This window comes from Geosmithia morbida (assembly GCF_012550715.1).
Source record: "Geosmithia morbida isolate 1262 chromosome Unknown scaffold_3, whole genome shotgun sequence".
In the NCBI taxonomy this organism is placed as follows: domain Eukaryota; kingdom Fungi; phylum Ascomycota; class Sordariomycetes; order Hypocreales; family Bionectriaceae; genus Geosmithia; species Geosmithia morbida.
In genome coordinates, this window is record NW_023336190.1 from 1,524,659 (window position 1) to 1,537,523 (window position 12,865).

Below are 12,865 nucleotides of genomic sequence, written 5' to 3' on the forward strand. Positions count from 1 at the left end.
CAACGCTTGACTAGTCGCATAAGGATGACGTCGATGGGAGTCATGTGGGGGGACGCGAAAGCGTCTTTTCCACATCGACCTTGAAATCACTGTGCTCCCCGGAGACCTTGTTAGCGGGGCCGTCGCGGAGCTTCTTCTCGTAGGCGCGCAGCTGGGTGAGAAGCACACCGCATTGATGATGGCATCGACACCGACGCCAGCTAGGGAGCCGTGGGGAGGCAAGGCCATGGGCCGTCACGTCAACCAAGACGAAGCCTCTGCGTGTGTGTATGATCTCGAAAGTTATTAGGCTCTGAATCATTGCAGTGCTGGCACGTCAGCCGGCGCGTAGAACATCTTCGATCCCGATGCTGTTGGCCTCATCATCCGCAACGCCTGCGAGGATGGCGTCGCCTCACAGGTTGAGCGTCTCGGCTGAAGATAGGGCTCCCATCATCGCGGCAAGCCCAGCCTTTACATCTGCAGCACCGCGACTATGGTGACGGCCATGTACGACCTTGCCGTCGAGAGGGTCACCGTCGTATCCCTGGAGAGTAACGGTGTCGATGAATCCGTCGAACATGTGGGATTTCCCTTCGCCTGTGCCACGGGCGACCTTCACGACGGACGGCTGGCCCTCGGTAGGCTCAACCCAGTGGGTCTCCAGGTGGCGATGCTCCAACCAGGCGGAGACGTACTCGGCCATCCTTGTCTCTCCAGAACCGGGGACAGACCCGAGACTGGGGCTGGTAGAGTCAATCTGAACCAGGGTCCGCGTCAGGATAGCGGGATCGTCGCTGGATACGTCATGGGGAGCATCATACTGCCTCGCGCCCTCAGTACAGAAGATGACAACTGTAGACTCTTCACCGAGTCCGAGCGCAGACTTGTCGGCGGCAGTCAGGCGGCGGAGCGCAGCCAGGGTAGAGGAGCCACACGGGCCCGCGGCGACGCCCTGGGCCTGGAGGTAGAGTGCAGCTTGGTGGGCCTCGTAGTCGGAGACTGTCAGGCTGGCATCGACGCCACTCTTCAGGACATCCCATGCAATGACCGACGGAGCGCCGCAGTTGAGGCCAGCCATGATTGTCGACGTAGTGGGCACAGAAGTAAGCTTGCCCTTCTCGAGGCTCTTCCACAGACAAGCAGCCGTGTCAGGCTCGACGGCGAGGACAGATGACGCCTTGGCCTGCTGCTTAAAGTACGAGACAACGGCCTGAGCAAAAGATCCCACGCCGACGGGCGCAACGACCAGATCCGCCCGCATCCCGCCCAGCTGCTCGTCAGTCTCCCACATCATGGTAAGGTACCCGTCCACAATCCACTGTGGGATCTGGAGATAGTCACCGTAAGCATAGTCCTGAACCAGGATACCAGACTCATTCTTGGCGGAAGCCTCCGTCGCCTCGAGAACGGCATCGTCGTAGTTTCCCCTCGACACAACCACGGTGGCGCCCTCAGAGCGGATAAGCTCAACTGTGACAGGGTGCGCATGGCCGGGGACATGCACCTCCGCGGCCACGCCCAGGATGCTCGCCATCCTCGCGACAGCCCTGCCATGGTTCCCCTCCGTGGCACAGTAGACCCTGAACTCGGAGCCGGAGGAAGAGCTGGCAGCAGCAGCAGCAGCAGCGTCTCTAACCGTCTCGATCCTCGAATCGAGAGGCAGGGATAGCTTCTCCGCAAGAGAGCGGAAGGTAGCCCATGATGCGCCGAGGATCTTGAATGAGGGCAGACCGAGACGGTCAGCCTCACTCTTGACGTGGATCTGTCCTACGCCAATCTCCCGAGCGGCGTCGGGGAGGCTTATCAGCGGGGTGGGCTCATATCGGGGCAGACGCCTGTGGAATTGGAAAATGTGCGCTGACGGTGCGGATGTCGTGATCCATGACGCTGCGGAGGGGTTGAAATGGACTTGGCGGCGGCGACTGGACATGGTGCGGGGGTTTGGGGGGTTTGCGTTGGAAATTATGAGACTGTCTAGTTTCTGGGCTCTCCTTCCTCTTTTTTGATTTTATTCTTTATTTGTATATATATACATATATTTAAAAAAAAGAAGAAAATCGGAGACGTATTAATATTACTATGGTGATGTTAGCGTCTTTCACTCACACGTTGACATGCGTACTCGTAAAGCGCGATGATTACCTTGACTTGAGATTTGAGGTCTTTGTCAGGGTATCACGCCTTCCGACGTTGATCATCTCCTCTCTATACGTAACGACGGTCTATGAGGTTGAGAGCCATCGGGACAATGGTTCATTATCGACTCCTGTATATGTGGATGATGTATATCTATGGAGGAACCTTTGCCAGGTTAAAAAGCGAAGGAAATTAGCCTTCTACGAACGATATGACGTGACGTTCGTACGCTTTGATAATACAGATAGATACTGTGACAAGAGTAGGTAATAATGATAAACCTGCAGACAACCTAGAAAATCCATGTACATCGGCCGTTTCGATACTGTCAAAGGGCGTAGTGTGTGGGTACATTCTCCACATGCCCGACGCCGTTTGGTAGATGATGCTTATCTTTGCTTGGAAATATATAAATCCTCACATGTCGGCGGCATTCAATTACCCATACACTGTACTCTAGGAACCAGACCACGAAAGAGAACAAGAACCCCCGCAGAAAATAAAGGAACACAATGTCTCTGAGCAGTTCATCAACAACTGCCACGGCCGAGGCCAACACGACCCTATCTCTCCGAGGGGAAGACGCCCCGCAGCAAGAACCGACGCCCAACGCGGCCATCTCCCGCGGTGATGTCCTTCCAGGTAAGGTTCAACATGTCGAAGTCGCGGAGTGGAATGAGGTCGGACGGCGACTAACTCACCCCTCGAGACATTCCCAGATTCCCCTCGTACCGCGAGGAGCGCCGGCACCATCTGATCCAGATGGCGGCGACGTTCCGCATGTGGTCCCGGCGGGGCTACACGGAGGGACAATCCGGGCACATCTCCATCCGAGACCCCGAGTTCCCGACTCTTATGTGGATGAACCCTCTCAGCCGACACTTTGGCAGCCTGACAGCGGGCGACATGCTCTGCGTCGAGATCGAGACGGGCCGCATCGTCGCCGGCCGGAGGAATCCGCGCACGGGAGGTCGCACGGTCAACGCGGCGGGCTATTGGATCCACTCGGCTATCCACAGGGCCCGACAGGACGCCCACTCTGTCTGCCACGCGCACACCATCGCGGGTCGGGCCTGGTCCGTCTTCGCCAGGCCTCTGGAGATGATCACGCAGGACGTGTGCACCTTCTACGGCGCGCACACCGTCTACGACGAGTACGAGGGCATCGTGTTTGGCGGGGACGAGGGCAGGAACATTGCCCGCTCGCTGGGCACCCACAACAAGGCTGCCATCCTGATGAACCACGGCCTGCTCACGGTGGGACAGACGGTGGCCGAGGCCGGCTTCCTCTTTGGCCTGCTGGACAACTCGTGCGCTATACAGCTGCAGGCCGAGGCGGCGGCGGCAAGCGGCATCGGGAAGAGGTATATCGGCGACGAGGAGGCTGCATATAACTTCAGGATGGCCAGCGAGGCCAACGTGCTGTACAGGGAGGGGCAGTCGGACATCGAGTATGAGATTGACGCCGTGGGCGGCGAGGAGGCGCTCGCCAAGGGGTTCGATGACCTGGAGATTATGGTGTAGCTTGCGTGACTGTAGCGGAGGAGGATGCCGCGCACAATGCAGGTCTTCTAGACAGTCCTGTTGGATTGTTATCGGCCATTCATCGCTGAGCTGCTCCTTTCCCGTACGAATAGATGCACATGTATCGAATCCATGGAAGAGAGAGGGGGGGGGGGGGGGGTACCAATTATCCCAAACTGATCGACCGCGGGATCCGCAAAACAAGGCAGCACTTGCCAAGATGACAATGTGGGGTAGCTCCTGCCATCTCACAATCTCACACGAGACATCCAAAAAGGCAACGTTGCCCCGGCAGAGGGAGAATCAAGAGCAATCGACATGGAGCCATATCCAAGCTGTTCTCGTAATCCTTCCCTCTCTCGAACTCGGGAAGCGAAGCCTCTCGTGAAGAAGAAGCGACGAGGCTTTGTAGGCCTGTCTTCCGAAAAGAGCAGCGACCTTCATAACCGCCGCAGCTACACCCGGCATCCACGCGCGCCTCCCCTCTTCTGTATCATTATCCATCCATCCAGCAGAGCCGGCTGGAACTTTGCCGATCATGAGAATGGGGCCCCTGTCCCTACTCGTCACCACCCTCGCCAGCGTGCAAATCTCGACCGCTTCCAGCCACATACTCGTGTCGGAGCCTGGTGAAGAAGCGGCAATCCCTGGCTGGGCACTCTCGTCGTCGTCCGACATCAAGACCGATGCCATTGCATCACTTTCCAAGCCTGGAGAGACCGACACGTCATCGTGGCACCAGATATCCGTATCGAAATGCACATTGATGGCATGCCTTCTCGAGATTGGCGTCTACAACGACCAGGAGCTGTGGTTCTCGGACAATCTCGAGTCGTTTGACTGGGCACAGTTCACGGTGCCGTGGGTGTACCGCAGCGAGTTTGGGCTCAAACCCAGCCATGGGAGGCATTTCTTCCTGCAGACGCATGGCATCACGTCGCGTGGGGATATATTCCTCAACGGAGAGCCTGTGGCGAACAAGAGCGTGCAGTCGGGTGCGTATGCGGGTCATGAATTCGACATTACGCATCTCGTGGCCGAGGACAATGCTCTGCTTATCCTGGTGTATCCGACTAACTACTACCATGATTTGGCGCTTGGGTTCATTGATTGGAATCCAAATCCGGTATGATGGCATCGATCGTCTTGCGGTCACAGTTGACGCTGATGTTTAATCCTTGCAGCCCGACAACGGAACAGGTATATGGCGGGACGTGGTCATCAGGCAGACGGGTCCTGTATCGCTCGGTCCGCTCACTGCCCTGGTCGCAATCGAGCCGGCGCACGTGTCGCTGCGGTCGACAGCTGAGAATATCGAAGACAGGAAGGCCGAGATCTCTGCCACGGCTGTTATAAAGGAACCCAATGGCGGGAGGAAGTATGTACTGGAAAAGACCATCACACTCGAGCCGGGAGAGTCGAGGGTTATAGAATTCAACCAGACATTCGATGACCCCGAAATATGGTGGCCGAGACAATGGGGAGACCAGCCGCTCTACTCGGCCGAGTTGAGCATATCTACTGCCGCGCACTCGGGAGTGTCTGACAGCGTAAACGGTACTTTTGGGCTCCGAAGTGTCACATCAAAAGTCAACAAGGATGACGACCGCGTGTTTACCGTCAACGGGCATCCGTTCCAAGTCATTGGGTCAGGGTACAGCGCCGACATGTTTCTTCGATTTGACCCCGAGTACTTTGAGACGATTGTCCAGTATATGCTGGATATGGGCCTCAACACTATCCGTCTCGAGGGGAAGAATGAACATCCAGAGCTCTATGAGATTGCTGATAGGTATGGACTTATGGTCATGGCTGGATGGGAGTGCTGCAATAAATGTGAGTTTCCTCTCCATCCCTCTCTGTCTCTGTTTCGTTTGCAGAGTGCCATTTTCATGACCGCCGATGTCTAACGCATGGGGCAGGGGAAACTTGGAAACACAACGAAGACGTTGCTGCCGACCCGCCTGACTACTGGGACGCTGCCGATTATAGAGACGCGAGAGCTGCGGCGAAGCACGAGGGACACATGCTGCAGACGCATCCGAGCATGCTCGCCTTCCTGGTAGGCAGCGACTATTGGCCCGACGACCGTGCGACAGACATCTATGCCGACGAATTCTGGGACGTAGGCTTACAGATTCCCATCGTCGCGTCTGCCAGCAAGCGCGGATACCCTGAGCGCCTCGGCCCGTCAGGGATGAAGATGGAAGGGCCGTACGACTGGGTGCCGCCCAACTACTGGTACGAGACGGAGCCATCAGAGGACCGGTACGGCGCCGCATTCGGCTTCGGGTCCGAGTTGGGAGCTGGCGTGGGCACGCCCGAGATCGGTAGCCTGCGCAAGTTCCTGACAAAGGGGGACATGGACGACCTGTGGAAACGACCCGAGAAGAGACTGTACCACATGTCAACCAATGTCTCGCAGTTTTACAACCGCAACATCTACAACGAGGGCTTGTATCGGCGCTACGGAAAACCGACGTCCCTGGAGGACTATCTGCGCAAGGCACAGATGATGGACTACGAAGCCACGCGCGCCGAGCACGAGGCGTTTGCCTCACGATGGAGCACCGGACGCGTCGCCACCGGCCTGGTGTACTGGATGCTGAACTCTGCGTGGCCTAGCCTGCACTGGAGCCAGTTTGACAAGTATCTCCATCCTGGCGGCAGCTACTTTGGTAGCAAGACCGGGGCGCGTGCCGAGCACGTAGCGTACAACTACGTAGACAGGGACGTGTGGGTTATCAACCGGTCGCTGAGCAGAAGTGGCAGGCGAGTTATCGAAGCCGAGGTCGTCGACCTTGGAGGAAGGAGAGTCGCGGGCGACAAGTTTGAGGTCGAGACGAAGCCCAACAAGTCGTCGAGGGTGGGCGCGGTGCCGGGGCTGCAGAACACCAGCACCGCCGACGCGGTGTTCCTGCGCCTTGTCCTCTGCGATTCAGGAGATGGAGAGGACGAGGTCGTCAGCCGCAACGTCTACTGGATCCCGCCGACGGTCGACCGCCTCAACTGGACTGCGTCGACATGGTACCACACGCCAGTGGACGGGTACGCGGACCTGACGTCTCTGTTTAGCATGGACGAGGCGCACGTGAATACTCTGGCAGCGAGAACGTCGACTACCAAGGACGCGACCGAGCGCGACGGTGCTTCGTACACTGTGACGCTGGAGAACACGTCGACGGTGCCGGCCTTCTTCATCCGTCTAAACCTCGTCGATGCCGATGGGGGTGATGTCACCCCCGTCATCTGGTCGGACAATTATGTGACATTGTGGCCTGGGGAGACGATGAAGCTGCGTGTGGATGACGGGAAAGGAGCTGGTGCTGCAGTTCTGGTGGATGGTGTCAATGTGGGGGGACATACGGTGGTGCTATGACCAGGTATCGAGAGACACCCTCACAATTACTCCGGTCTCTCTTACTTTTTCTTCCTGTCTTCATTGCCTTCTGCATGATTACAAGTATAGGAAGTCTCTGAGCTTGAGATGGGTTGTGTGTAGATACTACGAGATGAATGAACGGACTGGAATGAAGCCCACGTACTCATGCGCACCGGCTCTCACATGGCACGTACAGAGTACATGGAATGAGACTCCGAGAAACCCTAGCGAATGAGGAGATGTGAAGAATGAGAGGATAGAAGGAAAAGCGAAGATGGGAAGAATTGGAAGGGGTGTGAGCAGCAAACAAAAGAAGAGGAGAAGGAGAAGAGCAGAGTGTTGCAAAGCGAGAGGGGGACGGAGGGGACGGGAGAAACAGCCGGAGAAGGGTGAGGGAGGCCTCCTTTGGCTCTGGCCTGGTCCATCTTATTTATGTGAAGCTGTCGTCATTCCCAAAAATTACCGAATCGGGATGGTATCGTTTTGCTACGAGTGCATGTATCATATACAGTCTGGAGATGGCTATGATCCAGCGTAAAGGGTAGTCAGGTATACGATGATGGACTAACCGGCATTGAAAATAATCAACAAGAGAGAGGGATGCGCCTGTCCTCCCTCGGCTGTGCATAGTCACAGTCCGTACTCCTCCATGCAGTAGTCCCCCTCTCTCTATCTGTATATGACTGCGTGGGCCGTCCGTCACCTTGCCAGGTACGTATTAGATATGATTACATAGGAGGAAGAATGGGCGGCCTCTATGTCCTAGCTAAACGGCATTTGGCAAGACCTTAGCCCCGAAAGGGTTTTCTAGGGCTCTCCAAGGGCTTGCAAGGATCCTTCGTTGGCTCTCCTCCACTCATATCCTGGACGGCCTACCGTAAACGGCAAGGGGATTCAAGTCGCCGGCATATATATCGCTCATAGGCCTTGCATGGATTCGATACATGCCGGATACATTGGTCGAGTGTCATGCCTTGAAGGAGGAGAAGAGATTTGCAGACACCATCATGATTCAATACGAAATATGCCCAACCAATATTACGGTCTATCGGACGAGTGATTTTTTCTCTTCCTTTTTAATGTTTGATCTTTAATTTTCCGTCCCAGTCTCTCTCTGCTGACCGTTGTTGGTCCCTTTCGTCGTCGTCCCATGCCGTGAGTTGCGGGTACGCGGTGAACCCCTTCCCTCCGTCTCTGCCCACAACCGTGTAAGTGGGTGGAGAGGGGAGAGGACCGGACAGCAGCAAGGTGACAATGATTTCACTGCTCACGACGTAACATCTCTCGTTCCCGCGATCCATGGCAGGGGTAGGGCGGGCGTAACATTTGAAATCCCTTGAGCTAGTCTGCTAGTCCCGGAACGTTCATCTTAGCCTTGCCATGCCTTTCCTCTTCCGCTTACACGCGCTCGTCAGGGTAGAGTCGTGGTCGAGAAGAGTCCATACATCATCCATCGCACCGGAGGATTAGGAAGGGAGGCACAGCCTAGGAGGGAGCCCGTCGATCTCACCGACCCTTATTGCACATGACGGGAACGTCGCAGCAGAAGAAGGAGAAGAAGAAGAAGAAGAAAAGAGCTTTTTGTTCTGTTCTGTTCTCGTATAAATACCTGGGCCTCACCCACATAATCAGCAGTATCAGGAGCATGCATACCATCCAGCACTACCACCTCTATCTTATCTCCTTGTTTTCTCTGTCCTGTTAAATAATCACGGATTTGGCGGGAGAGACCCCTTCGGGCAACCTCGGAATGAACCCTACCGCCGACAAGGAGGTGCTCATAGAGCGCATCCGCTTCCAGGACGACGAGGAACGCGGACGTCCAAGGAGGACATCGCGCGAGAGGCCAGGGCGTGCCATCTCGTCCGACTCGATCAACAGTGTGAGGACGAGGGCTCACTCGCGCGATGCTGCTCTCGCCCTTCCCATCCAGTACCGCACCGTGTGAGTTGCATTGACGGTGTAGAGCAGGCGAGACGAGGACATCTCGGGAACGACAGGTATTGACAAGATAGTTCAGCTCCTTCCAGATAGAAGAGTCCAAGGGCAAGGATCGAGCAGAGGCTCAAAAGGCCAAGGTCGATGCAGCCAAAGGTAACGTGCACGCAACTCGCGAGCCCTCTCGCACATACCTCTATCTGTGGATGAAGACTGATGACGGGAACATACGACAGACCTCACGGACCTCGAGTGGCATACCATCGGGGCAGACCAAGTAGCCCAACGCCTTCGCACCTCGCCAACAGCCGGTCTCGAGACGGAACAGATCAAGAAGCGCCAGGCGGAATACGGCAGGAACGCTCCATCTCCCGCCCAGACGCGCTGGTTCAGCACGGTAATGGGCTACTTCTTCAAGGGATTCGGATCCGTCCTCCTAGTAGCCAGCATCCTCGTCTTCATCTCGTGGAAGCCTCTTGGCGATCCGCCAGCCGTGGCCAACCTGGTGAGCCACCTCTCCCCCCCAACCCCCCCTTAACTGACCGCATCGCACCGCGTCACGTCAAACCCCTCAGCTGACAGACTGCATGCGCAAGGCACTGGCCATTGTCCTTCTGGCCGTCTTCGTCATACAAGCCCTGTTCAACATGTTTCAGGACTGGTCCACCACGCGCGTCATGTCATCCATCAAGCACATGCTCCCCGAGGAGTGCGAGGTGATTCGTGAGGGCGTCGTCGTCCGCCCTCCCGCCTCCGAGATCGTCCCGGGAGACCTGGTCAGGGCCAAGTCCGGCGACAAGCTGCCTGCCGACATGCGCTTCGTCCAGGTCTCGTCCGACGCCAAGTTCGACCGCTCCGTGCTGACGGGCGAGTCGCGTCCCGTGCCGGCCACCGTCGACCACACCGACACAAACTATCTCGAGACCTTCAACATAGGCCTGCAGGGGACGCACTGCACCGTGGGATCCTGCATGGGCATCGTCGTTGCCACCGGCGACAGGACCGTCTTCGGACGCATCGCTAAGCTGACCAGCGAGCCCGAGACGAAGATGACCACCCTCGAGAGGGAGCTCATGTACTTTGTCATCTTCATCTGCTGCGTCATGTTTACCATGGCTGCCATTGCCGTGACCGTGTGGTGAGAATATGTCTCCTTCCTGCTCGTCTATATCCTCCCTTTCGCTCCATCCTAACCTCCTCTATGGCATTATAGGGGCGCGTGGCTTCACAAGGACCACCCGGACTTCATCAACGTGCCCACTCTCATCGTCAGCCTGGTCAGCGTCACTGTCGCCTTCATGCCAGAGGGTCTCCCCGTCGCCTTGACGGCCGGTCTGACCATAACGGCCAACCTGATGCGCAAGGAGAAGATTCTGTGCAAGTCTCTCAAGACGGTCGAGACGCTAGGATCCGTCTCGGTCGTGTGTTCGGACAAGACAGGGACTCTGACAGAGGTATGTATTCTTTTCTTCTTCCTCTCTTCTTCCGTTTTTGAAATCGTCACCCATTTTCTCGGAAGACAAAACCTGATTTTTTGTTTTGTTTTTCGGTTCTAGGGAACAATGACAGTTACAGAGGCTGTCGTCGGACTGAACAGCATGTCGGTGGACGATGCCGCCTCTGCTCCTCGTGAGAGCGGCAGTTCCCTGCGTCAGCTACGCGCCATGTCAGCCCTCTGCAACGCCGGTGAGATGGACGCCGCCACCTCCAGCCTGCCCCTGACCGAGAGAAGGATCTTTGGAGACGCTACCGACCAGGCCATTCTGCGCTTTGCCGAGGCCGTCGAGTCCGGGGGCGTGGCATACCTCCGTGCTTGCTGGAGTATGACCTTTGAGCTCGGCTTCAACAGTAAGAATAAGTTTATGATTCGGTGCTTCTCTATTGCGAAGACAGAGTGCCTCCCGCAGACTCTCTCCCGGCTCGAAGCCGGTACCTTTGGCGACAAGGACATGTGAGCTACCTCTTTCTTCTTCTCCATATTCTTCCTCTTCTTTGATCGTGTCAAAATATGAACGTATGGACTGACTTTGGGCGACAAAAAAAAAGGCTATTGACCATCAAAGGTGCCCCCGATGTCATCGTCGACAGGTGCACGCAGTACGTGACTGCCACGGGTGACATGGCGCCTATCGACAAGAGCATCAAGATGCGCATCGACTACCTCAAGAACCGGTACTCGTCTCAGGGAAAGAGGTGTCTCCTGCTCGCACGCAAGGTCGTCCCCCTGGACCAGGTCTGCGGCGAACCCAGGACCACCGAGCAGGAGGCTTCCATCCTGGAGCACTCCAGGTCCGGTCTTGTTCTTGTCGGCCTCGTTGCCATCGTGGACCCTCTTCGGCCTGAGATCCCTGACGTCGTGAGGACTCTTCGCGGCGCCGGAATCCGCGTGGCTATGGTAAGTACATACATGCCCTCCTTTCCTTTTCTTCCTCCTCATCATCCCGTCCATTGAACTGCTTGATAAATCCTGACAAGCTTGTCCTTGCCTAGGTCACCGGTGACTTTGCCCTTACCGCGCTCGCCATTGCCCGCGATGCCGGCATCGTCACCTCGGAAACAGTGGACGGGCCGAGCGACCTGAGACGGACGCCCGACGACGAGGACCTCAAGTCGACAGCGGCCGCGCCACAGATCATACGCCACCCCGGGGCTATCGTCCTCAGCGGCCCGGACCTCATCTCGCTCACGGAGTACCAATGGTCGACGCTGACGCGGTACCGAGAGGTTGTGTTTGCGCGCACCACGCCGGAGCAGAAACTGCGCATCGTCAGGGAGTTTCAGAATGAGAACGTCGTTGCCATGACTGGCGACGGCGTCAATGATGCCCCGTCGCTCAAGGCGGCCGACGTCGGCGTCGCCCTCGGCAGCGGATCCGACATCGCCATAGAGGCGGCCGACATGATCCTCCTGGACTCCTTCTCGTCCTTTCTCTCGGCCGTCCAGTACGGCAGAGTTGTGTTTGATAACCTCAAGAAGGTCATCTGCTACCTCTTACCTGCCGGTAGCTTCTCCGAGTTCTGGCCCATCATGACCAACATTCTCTTTGGTCTTCCGCAGATTCTGTCGTCCTTCCTGATGATTATCATCTGGTACGTACGGAAGGGAAATGCACATGACACATAGACTCTGCTGACTTTGTCTTCTCCGAAAAACTTTCAAATCTGCATAGCTGCTTCACCGACTGCATAGCCGCCACGATGCTCTCGTACGAGAAGCCGGAGGCCGACGTTCTTCTGCGCCCTCCCCGCAACGTCGAGAAGGACCGCCTCGTCAACTGGCAGCTCATCCTGCACTCGTACGGGCTGATCGGCATCATCCAGACCTTGGCATCGTTCGCCATGTCATACTGGTACCTGCAGCGCAAGGGCATCCCCTTCAAGGAGCTGTGGTTCGGCTTCGGCGAGATCCCCCCCGGCATCGACGAGGAGTACTACACGCGCAAGCTCAGCGAGGCGTCGTCCATCTACTTTGTCAACCTCGTCGTCATGCAGTGGTTCAACCTCATGACCACCAGGACCAGGCGCCTCAGCATCTTCCAGCACCCCCCACTGTTCAACCGCCGCACCCAGAACTGGTACCTCTTCCCGGCCATCTTGTTTGCCCTGGCCATGGCCATCATGTGGCTATATATCCCCCAGCTTTACCCTATACTGGGCACAACCCCTGTTCCGGTCGAGCATTGGTTTCTCCCGTTTGCTTTTGGAATATTTCTCATCGTGCTGGATGAGGCGAGGAAGTTTTTGGTCGCCAAGTTTCCGGGGTCTTGGCTTGCTAAAGCTGCTTGGTAGCGATGTCGTCCGTGTCTGCTATTGACTGTCTAGAGGAATAAAGGGGAAATGTGGTTGTGTTGGGAGAAGGTATTGGTGGATCTGGGGTGACTGGCAACAGACAAGACGATATCAC

The 12,865-nt window shown here is 56.6% G+C and overlaps 4 protein-coding genes across 4 annotated transcripts; 3 read left to right on the plus strand and 1 right to left on the minus strand.

The window, feature by feature from the left end:
* Positions 1-394: 394 nt before the first annotated feature.
* On the minus strand, positions 395-1,912 carry GMORB2_5391 (Threonine dehydratase; the record flags this gene model as incomplete). Its single annotated transcript, XM_035467365.1, has 1 exon — positions 395-1,912. The coding sequence occupies one exon, from the start codon at positions 1,910-1,912 to the stop codon at positions 395-397; it is 1,518 nt and encodes a 505-aa protein (XP_035323377.1).
* A 718-nt stretch (positions 1,913-2,630) lies between these two features.
* GMORB2_5392 (Ribulose-5-phosphate 4-epimerase/Fuculose-1-phosphate aldolase) lies at positions 2,631-3,642 on the plus strand (the record flags this gene model as incomplete). Its single annotated transcript, XM_035467366.1, has 2 exons — positions 2,631-2,760; positions 2,828-3,642. The coding sequence occupies 2 exons, from the start codon at positions 2,631-2,633 to the stop codon at positions 3,640-3,642; spliced, it is 945 nt and encodes a 314-aa protein (XP_035323378.1).
* Positions 3,643-4,180: 538 nt separating this feature from the next.
* GMORB2_5393 (exo-1,4-beta-D-glucosaminidase) lies at positions 4,181-7,021 on the plus strand (the record flags this gene model as incomplete). Its single annotated transcript, XM_035467367.1, has 3 exons — positions 4,181-4,768; positions 4,827-5,478; positions 5,565-7,021. The coding sequence occupies 3 exons, from the start codon at positions 4,181-4,183 to the stop codon at positions 7,019-7,021; spliced, it is 2,697 nt and encodes an 898-aa protein (XP_035323379.1).
* A 1,753-nt stretch (positions 7,022-8,774) lies between these two features.
* On the plus strand, positions 8,775-12,750 carry GMORB2_5394 (sodium/potassium-transporting ATPase subunit alpha; the record flags this gene model as incomplete). Its single annotated transcript, XM_035467368.1, has 9 exons — positions 8,775-8,966; positions 9,055-9,118; positions 9,199-9,467; positions 9,559-10,100; positions 10,176-10,416; positions 10,519-10,913; positions 11,009-11,357; positions 11,453-12,027; positions 12,132-12,750. The coding sequence occupies 9 exons, from the start codon at positions 8,775-8,777 to the stop codon at positions 12,748-12,750; spliced, it is 3,246 nt and encodes a 1,081-aa protein (XP_035323380.1).
* Between the last annotated feature and the right edge of the window lie 115 nt (positions 12,751-12,865).